The 13,864-nt window shown below is 44.0% G+C and overlaps 1 protein-coding gene across 2 annotated transcripts in view; it reads right to left on the reverse strand.

Moving 5' to 3' along the window:
- Positions 1 to 13,697, reverse strand: part of ostf1 (osteoclast stimulating factor 1) — a 33,559-nt gene extending 19,862 nt beyond the window's left edge. Inside the window, exons 1-6 of one of the 2 annotated variants that reach the window (XM_007899377.2) lie at positions 13,436 to 13,697; positions 2,988 to 3,034; positions 2,436 to 2,486; positions 2,281 to 2,344; positions 1,699 to 1,752; positions 805 to 912 (exon numbers count right to left, since the gene is read on the reverse strand). In XM_007899377.2, the coding sequence (XP_007897568.1) occupies positions 805 to 912; positions 1,699 to 1,752; positions 2,281 to 2,344; positions 2,436 to 2,486; positions 2,988 to 3,034; positions 13,436 to 13,472 (361 nt within the window). In that variant the 5' untranslated portion in view covers positions 13,473 to 13,697. Of the gene's footprint in view, positions 1 to 804; positions 913 to 1,698; positions 1,753 to 2,280; positions 2,345 to 2,435; positions 2,487 to 2,987; positions 3,035 to 13,242; positions 13,380 to 13,435 lie in introns of those variants that run through there. The other variant, XM_042333726.1, reaches the window with a different exon arrangement.
- Positions 13,698 to 13,864: the final 167 nt, after the last annotated feature.

Genomic DNA, 13,864 nt, shown 5'->3' on the forward strand with positions numbered 1-13,864 from the left:
TTCACCCTAGCTACAGCTGGCATTGCATGTGCCAGAAACAAAATCACCCAAGCACTGCTAAGGGCACTGTAGGCATTTTACAATACATGGCTAAGCCCAGGCATACCCATCTAAAATGATTAGATAATGAAGTAACAATTCAATCAATATTATACCGAGACAAAGCAGTTCAACCTAATTGTGGCACTCTTTTCAAAAAGTAGGGTATAATTTGTATCCTGTCACAGGCATGAAAAGATCACCGTGAAGTGAAAATCAAAGTCACGGAGCAGGTGACAGCTAAATAGATAAGCTGATTTCTAATCATCCTTGCATTTGAGTCCTACATTGGTTAAAGCACTCTAGACCTGGGTTCAATTCCCGGGCAGGACGATAAGATGGACAAGCTTCCTTACTCCACATGCCTCTGTTTACCTAGCAGTAAATAGGAACCTGGTTGTTAGTCGATTAGCGAAGGGTAATAATCCCTCGAAAAACAAATCTGGTCACTCAATCCAAAACTACTTGCGCAATTGGCTGCTGGTTTCATTAACAAAATATACAGTCAATTTACTTTATAGTATATTCTGTGAAGTGCCTTGAGACATGTTAAGGCGCTATATCAAATGCAAGGATTATTATTATTATTTGATATAGCGCTTTATCAGATCGTTGAAAAGTCTCTAAATTCTTTCACAGGATTTTACTGTGAAGTATAATGAACGTGTAAATATATTCAGAAATATTAAGTACATTTTACAGAAAAATATAATACAGCAAACTACCTATATAATGTTAATGGCATCTTGCTATTGAAAGTCTTACCTATGTGTCCCCCATGGCATGCCCAGTAGAGCGCTGTATTCCCAGCTTTGTCAAGACCATTTACTCCAACTCGATTATCCAAACATTCAGCCAGCCAACTTTCATTCCCTGAAACAACAAAGTGGCAACATGAGCAGAAAAAATAAAATGTGATTTTTTTGTAAAATCGTAACAAAACTCAACTCCTGATGTGACAGAGAATAACGAGGCATGAAGCTTTCCTTGCCAGTTGTATTAAATCTTGGTTACCTCAAGTAACAATTCAACCCATCAGTGCTGGCAAAGAAGTCTAAAAATACACAGTCCATCACATCTTGGTTTCGGAAACAATTTGGATACACATCAATTTGTGAAGTGTACACTTCCTGCTTCCAGTGTTGTGATGCTGCCTTCCTGTGCATCAAAAAGACTTCTGGATGTAACATCCCTTGCGACCATCAGAAAGGATCTTGAGATACATGCTGCTACTGGTTCTCATTCTTCTTGTGTACTATATGCAGGCGCAGCAGGGCTCAATGTCAGCGACTAACCTGACAGCCCCGGAAATGCTGACCAGCTGCTGTAATACAATACACCCAATTATAACAGGGTTGTACTGTTGCATGACCTGATTATTGTCTGGAAATAACATATGCATGGAGCAAGACTAAAAAAGTGTTCAAGGGAAAATGACTGCTCTTTAGCGCAGCTATCATTGAGATATTCTTACTGCAAAACAGCACAATTACACACGGAACATCCATCTCAGTTCAATCAGGTTACAACAAGTAACAAGCAAGTCTGATCAAAACAGATTTATTCACACAGCATCTTTTTTGAACCACACGTAGTAGCCTACTCCACATTTCACTGGAGCCACAAGTGGAAATCCATCAGTTCTCCTACCTTACTTACCTCGCTTGGCAGCTTCATGCAGTGGATTATCAATCGACTCTGCACGCTCAGCAACTGCAGAGAAGAAATTAAGAAACAATTGCGATGTGAAGGAAAATAAACGCTCTACAAATTCTGCAGAACTCAAATTTCAATAATAGTCCCTGAGTCCTTATACATTTGGGAAATTTGAACAGCCATCTTTCAATGCATCATTTTAGCCTCCAAGCAGATGCAACATTAATTTTAATTATGCTAGGTACAGCTTTGCTGATCTGGAGATAAAAACAGGAAATATTTGAAATTGACAGCATGTAAATCTGAAGGGGGAAATTAGGATGAAGAGTCATATGTTTTCTTTTAAGTGCTGTCTTGACCCACTGTGGATTTTCAGCAATTTCTGGTTTTATTTAATATATCTATAATTTGTGTTTCTCCTTTCACCATCACACAATGCTCAACTGCAGGGGTTGCTGATAAATTTCAGTCAATCTTTAGAAATAGCTTTCTAATTGCTGGAGCGGGGGGAAATATAGACTTAAACCAGTTCTTCAGAGAATCAAAATGCTTTAAAAAAATCTGGCTACCACTCCACAAACTTACCATAGTTGCTGGGAATTAATCCTGTTCTGCCTTTGCTGGTTCCTTTCCACCAGTTGGAATCAGTCTGAGAGAAAAATATTGACGATGGTAAGCAACCAATAAATTCATCTTGAATTCCATATGTTGAGGCATATGTAAATGTACGGGGGTCTTACCATGTCTGAAATGTAAAGGATGTCTCCCTCTTCAAAATACAATTCATCTGGCTATATAAAACACAAATGCGACACAAAATTACTAAAAGAAAACAAATGGTGGGTATCATAGACTATGCAATTTAATCAGTTATTTTCTTTTCTGAAACTTCTGAAAACAGTCTACTGAAAATAATTAACTGTCTAAAGTGTACAAATTTCCCTCATAATAATGAAACCAGGTCAAACCCTCGAGATTAGGTTTGGGTTTCGCATTTGTCACAAACATGACCACTAATAACATTCTTCAGCCAACAGGAAAAACAGCTTTTAAAATACCCAGCTCTGTCAGCACATCTCCACCATTTAAAACCAGATCTCGATCCCTCCAGAGAATAACCCCTCCGGACTCAGCAGTACAGAAATTGCGATGCCCTTAAGCGCTCATGGACTCATTGGTGACACTTAGCTTAAATACAAGGCAACCCACAACAAACTATCTGTTTAAGTCTCTACACTGAACCTCACCACGGGCAACACAAATCAGCGATTGTTTATTATACAGATACTTACTGTTCTGGGTTCAAATGTGTATAGAGCTCTGAAAACTTTGACGAGCCCTGAAAAACAGATTAAGGAAAAAAAAAATTGCATTTTACAAGACTTCAAAAATGCATTGAAATAAAATTAAGTAGTTTACCATATTATGCCACATTTGATGAGGAAAAATAATATTTTCATTTTAAGCAATCTAATGTATTGGTCATTAAAAATCAGTTGCCCGTTTTTCATTTCAGAAGTATCTGCACTGAAAAAGTTTCTTGATCAAATTAATTCCCACTTTCTTTTTATAAATTGTATGTCAACAAAAAGCTACGGTCTAAAAGCAAACTAACACCAACTGCACAATGTTTTATCCTGGGTTGAATGATGAATGAAACTCCTCCTCCCACTGGACCATGACCCCACTGAACACCAAGCCATCATCACCGAGACATTCAATGATCTCATCTCCTCTGGGGAGTTTCCTCCCACAGCCTCCAAACCCACAGTCCCCCAACCACGCACAGCCAGCCTCTACCTCCGCAGGTTTTCCGAAGGTGAAACAGATTGAAAATGAAAACTAGACATGAAACCTGCAATACTTATATCGGAATATGAAAATCCCACAAGAGTGAAAATTAAATTCCCACCTTAATAACTAACTTTCCAGAAAGTAAAACATTGTGGTTGAAGATTCTATATAATAGGCAAATAACAATAACAACGTAAACAAATTGAGGGAAAGAAGACAAAGACCACATTATGACAGTAATAAGCTTTGCACTGTCCTATTCTCCTGAATGAAATAGGGCAATAGATGCCTTGAAAAGTAGAATTACAGACATTCCAAAAAGTCTGAAGTGAAACGAAGTCTTTGTAAAGGCCTAGTGCATACAGCAAGGCACTAATCCAACCATCCTTCAATATTGTTATGGAGGGCGGGAGGGGGAAGAGAAAGAAAAACAAAAACAAAACTGGGGCAGAATTCCTCCATGGTCAGCTCATGGGGAACAACTGTGGCATTTAAAACCAAGCAACCCATTTAGCTGCTTATGTTGTATAGTAGCCGCAGTGAGAATCAGCTTTTCTCGATCTTTTTAGCACTGGACATGCTGCTACTGATGTTTACTTCGATGATCAGCTACATTTTGCTTCTGTAATTTCCCTACTGAAATACCAGCATGTTCAGAAAACGAAACGTTGTAGGGGAGTGGGGAGAGGGAAAGAACAAACGTCTCAAAGACAAAAAAAATCTTATGTCTCTTCTCCAATATATCCTCACCATATCCTTCCTCTCCTGAAAGCAACAGTGCATGGGTACAGTGCCAAAGGCTATCCCCTCCCTGACCAGACTCAGAGGCCAGTAGTTGCATTTTCATCCTGACTCAAATGGACCAAAGACAGACAAAGAGCGGGAGGGGAAATGTCCTGTTTTTCAAATGTATATTTTTTGAATACCCCAAAGACTCAGATTGCTTCAACAACTCCTTGGCAGTAATATGGCTATAGAGTGAAATTACATGGAAAGAATATCTATGGCTAATAATAATAAACATTAATTTTAAATACCATGACTGATACCATTTTGTACCTGGAGACTAAATATCATTCAAATGCATCCACACAGCAGTCAGAAAGAAAATGGCATTCATTTTTGATGTACTCTTACTTAGTTCCTCATTTCTAAACATAAGTAGGACATTCTCCCATAGGAAAAGAGAAAAGCAAATGGAAAAACTGCCTATTTCAACCCCTGTGCTGAACTCCTCACTTACAATCAAGACTCAGCCATCAACAATGACAACTCTGAAGGAGTGTCACAATTAGCCTTGGCATTTCTAGGTTAGAGATGGCAAGAAAAAAATCTAACAATAATAATTCTTGCATTTGATATAGGGCCTTATGACATCATTGAAATGACTCAAAGCACTTCACAGAATATACTGTAAAGTGAATTCACTGTATATTTTATGGGCGAAATGCAGCAGCCCACTGTGGAGAAAGGAAACTTGCCTAAAATTTCGCCCTGCCCAGGAATCAAACTCAAATCCCCTTGCTTGCAAGGTGAGCACTCTAACCAATATGCTACAGGACTCTATATATTGAAGATTCCTGCTCCAAATTACTATTCAGTAGTCAATTGGGGTAATGTGCTCCTATAGATGTCATTTACATAGCCAGTGTCTTAGATCACATGCAGCTGACATCTCAAGGAGGTATCAGAGCGCCAACATCCTGCTTGAATCAGCACCTTGAGGAAAGCTGCAGAAAATTTGAGGGGGAGGGAATAAAAAAAAGTTGGCTTCTTGCATCTTCTTGGGGAGAAATATAGTCTAACTGTGCTTCTGGAACTCATGCCAGAAAGAGTACACAGACACCAGAGACATTGCCATTGATTGGCAGAAGTAGTCTAAACTTTCAGCCTTACCAAAGCAGTTTAGTTCTGATGAACATAGGGATGGTGTTGTTGTTAAAGACTGGACAGGGCCATTGCAGTCCATCTGAACAGACCAATTCTTCAAATATCTGATTCTCCCTCCCCACTCTTCACCTAATCATACATCTATCTACTTGTCTTTCAAAGCTGTTCTCTACCACTTCCTATTCCTCATGTTCTTTTAAGGTTAGTTTCGTTGTCTCTTTCAGGCAGTGATTCAGGCCCCGAATTTTAGCATTTTAAGCTGCAATTTAATATTTCCAGCACTTGCTATTTTGAAAAAATACATTTTATATATGACTGCTCGACAAAACTGAAAAACCAAGTGGATAATGGTATATGAGGCACTGGGCATAAAGCAGGAGAAAAACTGAAAGCTACCAAAACTTTAAAAGTAGTACAAATTAAGTTATTTAGAAAAGGAGTTTTGCTAGCATTTATATATAGTCCCTTTTACATACAGAGCTCACCTGGAGCCTTGGATTATGATCAAACTTGGTGATTCTAAAACAAACTCCTTTATATTGTATAATGCTGCCTATTGTGAGTCTTTAGCATCTGCAAATATGTCCCCACCCATCTAGAACATACCCAAGGTATAAACCCAGAATTCATCCACATCAAAGCATCAAATGAATGCACAAATAATGAAACATTCATCAATGCAACAATTGTGTCATCATTGTACATGGATTAACTGCAGCTGCAGGCAACTAGTAATAGCGTCCTTGTACTCCTTGCATTTGATATAGCACTTCATTCGATACAGCACCTCAAAACATTGAAAACGCTTCACAGTCTTCTGTACATTGCAGCTACGATATTTGTGGAATCCTGTATCTTAGTGATTAGAGCACTTGCCTCACAAGCGAGAGGAACTCGGTTTGATTCCTGGCAAGGCGAAATGTTGGGCAAGTTTCCTTACTCCACACACCTCTTTTCACCTAGCAATAAGTAGGAACCCGGTTTTTAGTCGATTGGCAGATCACTTTTCTGGCGGTAATAATCCCTTCAAAAAAATGAAATAAATAGTAATAATAATTTGGTCACTTAATCCACCACTGTTTGTGGGATACCGCTGTACGCAATTGGTTGCAATATGTCCTCAGTTTAATGTCTCATCCAAAGGTTGGCACCTCTGATATTTCAGCAATTTCCATTGATCATTGATCCTCTCTGGGATAGACAGACAAGCAGAAAGGATAGTTGAGGGTCAAACAAGATGCTAAGAGGACAATAAGAGGATAAGAGAAAAGATTTTTCCAGTGCACCAATTAAAGTATGAACCTAGGGAAGAGAAATAAGGATCTTATTTTGAAAGATTCTTAAAGCATTTACTGCACAAAATGTTAATATAATGGTTACATACACAAAAAGTGAATTGGGGTTGACTACATCATTCACAACTAATGTCAAAACAGCATTAACTGAGGACGCCAAACAGGTTGCTATTGGATAGAATCTTTAGACCAGTGACTTAATGAATAATTTCTCCTGTGTGGTATAAAATCACACCGAGCAGAACATACTGGAAATTTCCCTGTCATTTTATTCACTGAAGGCATACTGAATTGTAACTGTATTGGTCATTCTTTAAGCACTGTATCAGCAAATTGCCCAGCCATGGGAGCACGGTGTTACCACAGCCATGATCAAACCTGTCCTCGGCACATGTCCACACTTTCCAGTAGGAACCATCCATCATTATGAACTACAGCCTTTAAGTAAAGGAATTGGGGAGTTAAAAATAGCTGAAAGCAGACAATAACTCACCTTCCCCTTTTTGTCCTGCAGCCTAAAGCATTACTCAAGAATGATTCATCTCGTACAACTCAGACAGACTACAGCATTAGGCAAATACCTAATCTTAAAAGTGAGAAAAAGGACACATTACCTTATTTCAACAGCACACACTTTGGACTTCACGATCTAGTTTGTCCACTGGAATTCTGCACTGCGCTGAACTGTATGTTATACATCTATCCCACACTTAATGGCTTAAGCACAAATTGTTTCTATTTATCGGTTAATAGCAAAAGACAGAGAACATCTTAAAGTAACTCCACGTAGGAGCAAGTCACTTTAAGTAACTTCCAAGGAGCAAGTTTGGTGCATTTTGTTACACGAGGCAGAGGGGGCGAAATAAGTATTCCTCACTGACTTAGAATAGGGGAGATTTCACCAATAATTCATAAAAATGACTATACTTGTCAGCAATAAAAAAAACTTTTCAAAGTTTCAAAATGTGCACAAATGTTCCTATGTTATCGGAAAAAAAATCCTGTTTGAGAAGGTGCCACAGCCACAATCTTGGATTGAAATCCAAAAGGAGTTTCGGGTTGTTTTTCATTTTGCTGATTTATGATAACCTTTGCCTTATCGTGTCATCGTGACGTCTCAAAGCGCTTCACAGCCTATACTGGAAAGTGGATTGACTGTGTATTTCATGGTTGTAAACTGTCCAAATTACACTGTGAGATACTTGATGGTGACAAAAGAGGAAGTGGTCGCCACCATTGTCTCAGGCAGTTTAAGAACACAGTGCATCTCATCAAATGCTGCTCTGCATCACACTAAACACTTAATAAATACTAAACACACAAGAGCTTTTTTTAAAAAAAAGAGAGAAATGAACTTGCCAACTGAGGAAAACAATCTTTGCATTTCAATAGTTTAACAATGAAATATCTCAAGCCACTTTATGGGTACTGCAGTTACTGTTAAGTGTGGTGATTATTTTTGTAGGCAAGTGTGGGATAGATTTGCATATATCAAGGTTTTCACACATAAACCACCATGAAGCAAATGACCAATTTACTCAGAGCATTGCTGGTGAAGACACTGGGAGAAATGCCCTTCACCATTTTCCTAAAAAACACACAATCACTCCACTTTACAATATATCCTTGGAAGCGCTTTGGGATGTCCTCCCGACTTGAATGGTACTATGCCAAATAAAATAATTATCTTGAAAAGTGTGTGATCTTTAACATCCATCTGATGAGCAAGGAGATGGAATCTTAGTTTAACTTATCTGACGAGACAGAAGTGGCAAGACAAACCATTATTAGCTGCAAAGTCTTAGGCTCTGGGTACAAAACTTTTAAGTGTAGGTGAGACTAAGATGAATGTAGATTTCAACTCAGTGAAGAGGAAAAGGATGCTGGCTGGTGCATTTGTAGTTTGAGCGGAAAATTCAGAAAAATAGTAACCAGAAGGAGTATTAATATAACAGAAGAAAAAAATGTTTCGAAGAGAAAGAATCATTAAATCTAGTATTCGATTTAAGGAATGCAAGAGAGGTAGTAGAAATACAGGAGAACTATTGAAAGATTCCAGATAGGAAAAGACTTCTTTATTTCCATATTCTGGCACTTTGGTTATTGGAAAAGCTTTTAGTTTATCAGGCCACTAATACCATCCAATTGCTTTTCACTTCTCACCTTTGTTAATATTAGTCATCTTTCCGCATCTAATCCTGTCCTGATCTAACTTGGCAACATTGGAACAAAAATAAACCCATGTAAGCAGGGCTTGACCCCTCCCACTTCTATTTGAGCGATAACTTAAAATAAACAGTACTGAAGGGGTACAAGGGAAAAGGAAGTAAAATTGTTAACTCAATAAATTAAGTGCTTTGCAACAATACACAATAACTTAAATATTTCTCAATACTTCCCTTCCCCCAACAAAAATGAAAGTAACACTAGAGGGAAATATGCAACTCAAATGCAACTTCCTAAGAACTGCCTGGTTTAAAAAAGCAGCAGCCTAACAGAGACCTGCATTTTCGAGTTTCCCAAACAAAAAACCTGGCCTACGTGCACGATCTGTCCAGCCCTGACTGACTGCTATTCATCTGAATGAGGATCTGCATCCTCCCTCAGCTGAAGTCCAATTCAACCAATAAAAGTACATTAGAAGAGAGACATCCGATTCAAGGATTTATACAACAGTAGAAATTCTCTGGCATCACTGTGGAGCTCCCCTGCTGGAGTCGCTCCTCATAGTCACTCCTCATCGTCCAGTCCCTCCATTCCCTCAATCATTTAAATATGAAGATCAGCACTTCTTATATTATATTTTCAGGGGCCTCAAATCTCAAGAGCCCCACATTAGCCCTCAGAGGTAGCAAACTCAAACTATCAGTTCAGTTACTACAGTCCCTTTATTGGCCCAAACATTTTTCCTGACACTGCTGTTTCTACTGAATTTGTGACCAATCAGCCCCGTCTCCAATGCCACAGCATTTAACCCGCCACTATAGACGAAACAGCACATTTGTTTGCGCAACAAATTTTTTGTTTACTGTCAAAATAAATCTAATAATCCTTCCTATTCTACACAATAAGAACACCGCATTTGTAGGTCCCCTCTCACTTGGCAGGTTCGAAATACTGCACAGGAAAACTCCAGGAACACCAGGCACAAAATCAGTATTGCTAAAGAAAAGATTCAACTTTATACTTAAACAGATACTTGGCCAATTTAAAGTGCTCCAACACAAAATTATTATTGGAATGTCTCAATTTGATAAATTCTTTATCTTCTACACACAACTATAACAATTCTGCAATATTCGATCAGAGATTTGCAATATTATGTAGGTCTCAGCTCGTCATCACATTCCTTTATTCTTACATACAATCTAATGAACTTGAAAATAAGAAACACTTTAGATACCGTTATGCAGAACAATGTACAACTAAAAGTGTTATTAAAAAACATTAAATAGATGTTGCATAGGTCATAAAAACACATAATTACAGTCCAACTTCCAGCCCCTCCCTATCCCCCCCTCCACACTCTGACCACTGCCCATCCCTCCTTCCACACCTTCGAACCTGTTACCCCCTCCACTGTCATCACCACATCCTCCATGAAGCTCACCACCTGCTCCTTGGACCCTATCCCCACCCCTCTCCTTAAATCCCAGCTGCACCTCCTTGCCCCACTACTCGCCGACATCATCAACCTCTCCCTGTCATCTGGCACTGTTTCTTCACCCCCACCTTGAAGAAACCTTCACTTGACCCATCATAGCTATCCAGCTACCGGCCCATCTCTCAACTCCGTTTTCTGTCTAAGGTCCTTCAGAGAGCCGTTGCCTCCCAGCTTCGCTCTTTCCTCTCCTCCCACTCCCTCCATGAGCCCCTCCAGTTGGGTCTCTGCTGCCCATGTGTTACCAGGGCTCCCTCTGCCTCCTTGTCCTCCTCGACCTCTCCACTGCCTTTGATACTGTGGACCACTCAATCCTCCTCCACCGCCTCTCCTCCCATCTCAATCTTCAAAGTTCTGTCCTTGACTGGTTCAGGTCCGACCTTTCATCACCACCTCCACATTGTCTCAGCAAACGGCTTCTCCTCCAGCCCCTGCACCGTCTAGGGCAACGGTCCTCGGGCTCTGTCCTCGGTCCCCTCCTCTTCACCCTCTACATGCTCCCCCTTGGTGACATCATCCGCAGACATTGGGTAAATTTCCACATGTATGTGGATGACACCCAACTCTATCTCTCTACTTCTACCCTCAATTCCAGGACTATTGGCGCCCTGACGGACTGCCTGTCTGACATCAAGTACTGGACAAGGGACAACTTTCTCCAACTCAACGTCAGCAACAACATCAACAACAAAATTACATTTGTAGAGCGCTTTTCACGTCGGGAGGATGTCCCAAAGCGCTGAAAAGTCAGGTGTTGGGGCCCAAGCATTGGGGAGGCGTGGTGTAAGGGTGAGGGAAACCAGAGAGGTGGGAGGGAGACCAAAGGCACGGGCGAAGAGAAGGGTCTTGAGACCAGCCTTGAAGGAGGCAAGGGAGGAAGCGAGGCGAAGAGATCATGGGATGGAGTTCCAGAGTGTGGGGGCAGAGAGGCTGAAAATCCGGCCACCGATGGTAGGGGAGGTCGGGCGGGAGACATGGAGCAGACGATGAACGGAGGGAGCGGGCAGGTTAGTAGCAAGATCGAGGCCCTCCTGGTTGGCTCGCGCCAACGCCTCCACACCTCGGGCGCTGGCAGCATCAGCCTCCACAGCTGCACACTCAACCTCACTAAGCCAGTCAGGAATCTGGGTGTCTCGTTTGACCCTGAACTGTCCTTTCTCCCCCACATCCGGCACTGCCTACCAGCACCTCCGCAACATTGCCAGACTTTACCACTGCCTCACCCCTCAGGCTGCCGAAACCCTCACTCACGCATTCTTCACCTCAAGGCTCAATTACGGAAACTCCCTCCTCATCGGCCTTCCCAACTCTTCCCTTCACATCCAAAACTCTGCAGCTCGTGTACTCTCACGCACCAGGTTCCGTGACCCCATCACTCCCACCTTCACCCGAGTCCACTGGCTCCCCATCCCCCAGAGGATCGAGTTCAAGATCCTCGTCCTCACCTTCAACACCATCCATGGCCTTACCCCCTCCTACCTCCCTGACCTGCTGACTCCCTACCAACCAGCCCACTCCCTCCGTTCAGTGTGCTCCGGTCCGCTCCGTGTCTCCCGTCCGATCCACCCTCCATCCCACAGTCCCTTTGCCTCCTTCCTTGCCTCCTTCAAGGACGGTCTCAAGACCCTCCTCTTCGGCCGTGCCTTTGGTCTTCCTCCCACCTCTCTGCCTTCCCTCAGCCCCACACCACCCCTCCCTCATGCTCGGGTCCTGACCCCTGAATGACCAGCGCCTTGGGACGTCCTCGCGACGTGAAAGGCGCTCTATAAATATAATGTTGTCGTTGTTGTGGTGGTGACCCCCCCCCCCTGCTGAGCATGCACATTTACTGGCAACGAACTGATCGCAGACATTACGGTGACAACGAAGCTGCAGCCGGACAGCGAAAAGGGAGCGAGATTCGGCAGGTTAAGGAGGATAGGAGTAAATCAATCCTAAATTATGGCGGATAATCTTTGATAAGATTTGTGCCAAAAACTGCGAAAGCTCAGGAAGCAAAAGAGGACCTGTCAATCACAGGTCCAAGTGCTGCTGTGCTGCAGTGGCTGCTGTACCCCACCCTCACCCTCACACACACACCCTCTCACACCCCCACACACACCCACACGCACACACCCTCACACACACACACACACACCCACCCCCCCACACCCACCCCCACCCCCACCCCCACGCACACCCTCACGCACACCCCCACGCACACCCCCCCCCACGCACACCCCCCCACGCACACCCCCCCCCACGCACACCCCCCCCCACGCACACCCCCCCCACGCGCACACCCCCCCACGCGCACCCCCCCACGCGCGCACCCCCCCCACGCGCACCCCCCCCACGCGCACACCCCCTCACACACACACCCCCACACACACACACACCCCCTCACACACACACACCCCCTCACACACACACACACCCTCATCCTCATCCACCCTCACCCACCCTCACACACACACACCCTCTCACACCCCCTCACACACACACACCCTCTCACACCCCCTCACACACACACACCCTCACACCCACACACCCCCACCCCCTCACACACCCCCTCACACACACCCCCTCACACAGCGCGCAACAGAGCTCAGGCCGCGCCTGTCCCTTTTGCAGCAAACGACGCCCCGACACCACCTCCTAACGTGGAACTCGCCCACATTTAAACGCGCATATTTTTTTCAAAAAAATATAAATATAGACGAAATTTTTTTTTAAAAAAAAACTCGAGAAAAGCTATTCCCCCCCACACCCCCCACCCACCCACCACCGTGAAAACACGGACATTAAATTGTGCGAAAAAGATAGCAACGTCGCTGACGCGAGTCCGGGCTGCAAAGGGCACATTTAACAACAACAGCAACAAAAACCCCAAACCCCCCCCACACAACATGGAATAAAATAACAAACCTCCGGAGAGGCTCTTCTCCTCACCGCGTCCCCGGTGGGGAGGGAGGAAGGTGTGAGGGGTTTGTCCTTTTTTTTTTAAAAGCCCCCCCACCCCCTCCCCGGTTAACACACACATTAACGTATTAAACACACACTCGAGCAGCCCCGCGGGCCGCGCCGGGCCGCGCGGGCCGCACCCCCCTCCCCGCCTTACCTGGCTTGGCTGGTCTGGGCGGGGGCCGATTGGACATGGCGGGGGCTGTTCGCTGTTTCCTTGTAGTGATAATCCGGAGATGTCCAGCCCTCGGTGTCTCTGGCGCGGGGCCGGCAATGTCCGGCTCGGGCTCGGGCACTGCGGGTGTGGGAGCGGCGCTGATGACACTCAACCCCTCCTCTCCCGCTCCGCTCGGCAGCGATTGAGGAAGTCTCCCGACGAGGCCCCGTGACCAGGAACCGGAGCCCGAGCTGTCACTCACTCACCCGGCCCCGCCCCCCCCCCCCACAGCGGCTCGGTCACCATCGTCGGCGTCGTCACCGCGCGTGCGCCAACCATCCGCGTCAGGCACCCGGCCGCCGCACTCACGCACGCCGAGCATGCGCGCAGCCACACCACAACGTTCCACTGCCCCCCCGCTCCCACCCG

Source organism: Callorhinchus milii, unplaced genomic scaffold, assembly GCF_018977255.1.
Source record: "Callorhinchus milii isolate IMCB2004 unplaced genomic scaffold, IMCB_Cmil_1.0 Scaffold1, whole genome shotgun sequence".
Classification (NCBI taxonomy): Eukaryota; Metazoa; Chordata; class Chondrichthyes; order Chimaeriformes; family Callorhinchidae; genus Callorhinchus; species Callorhinchus milii.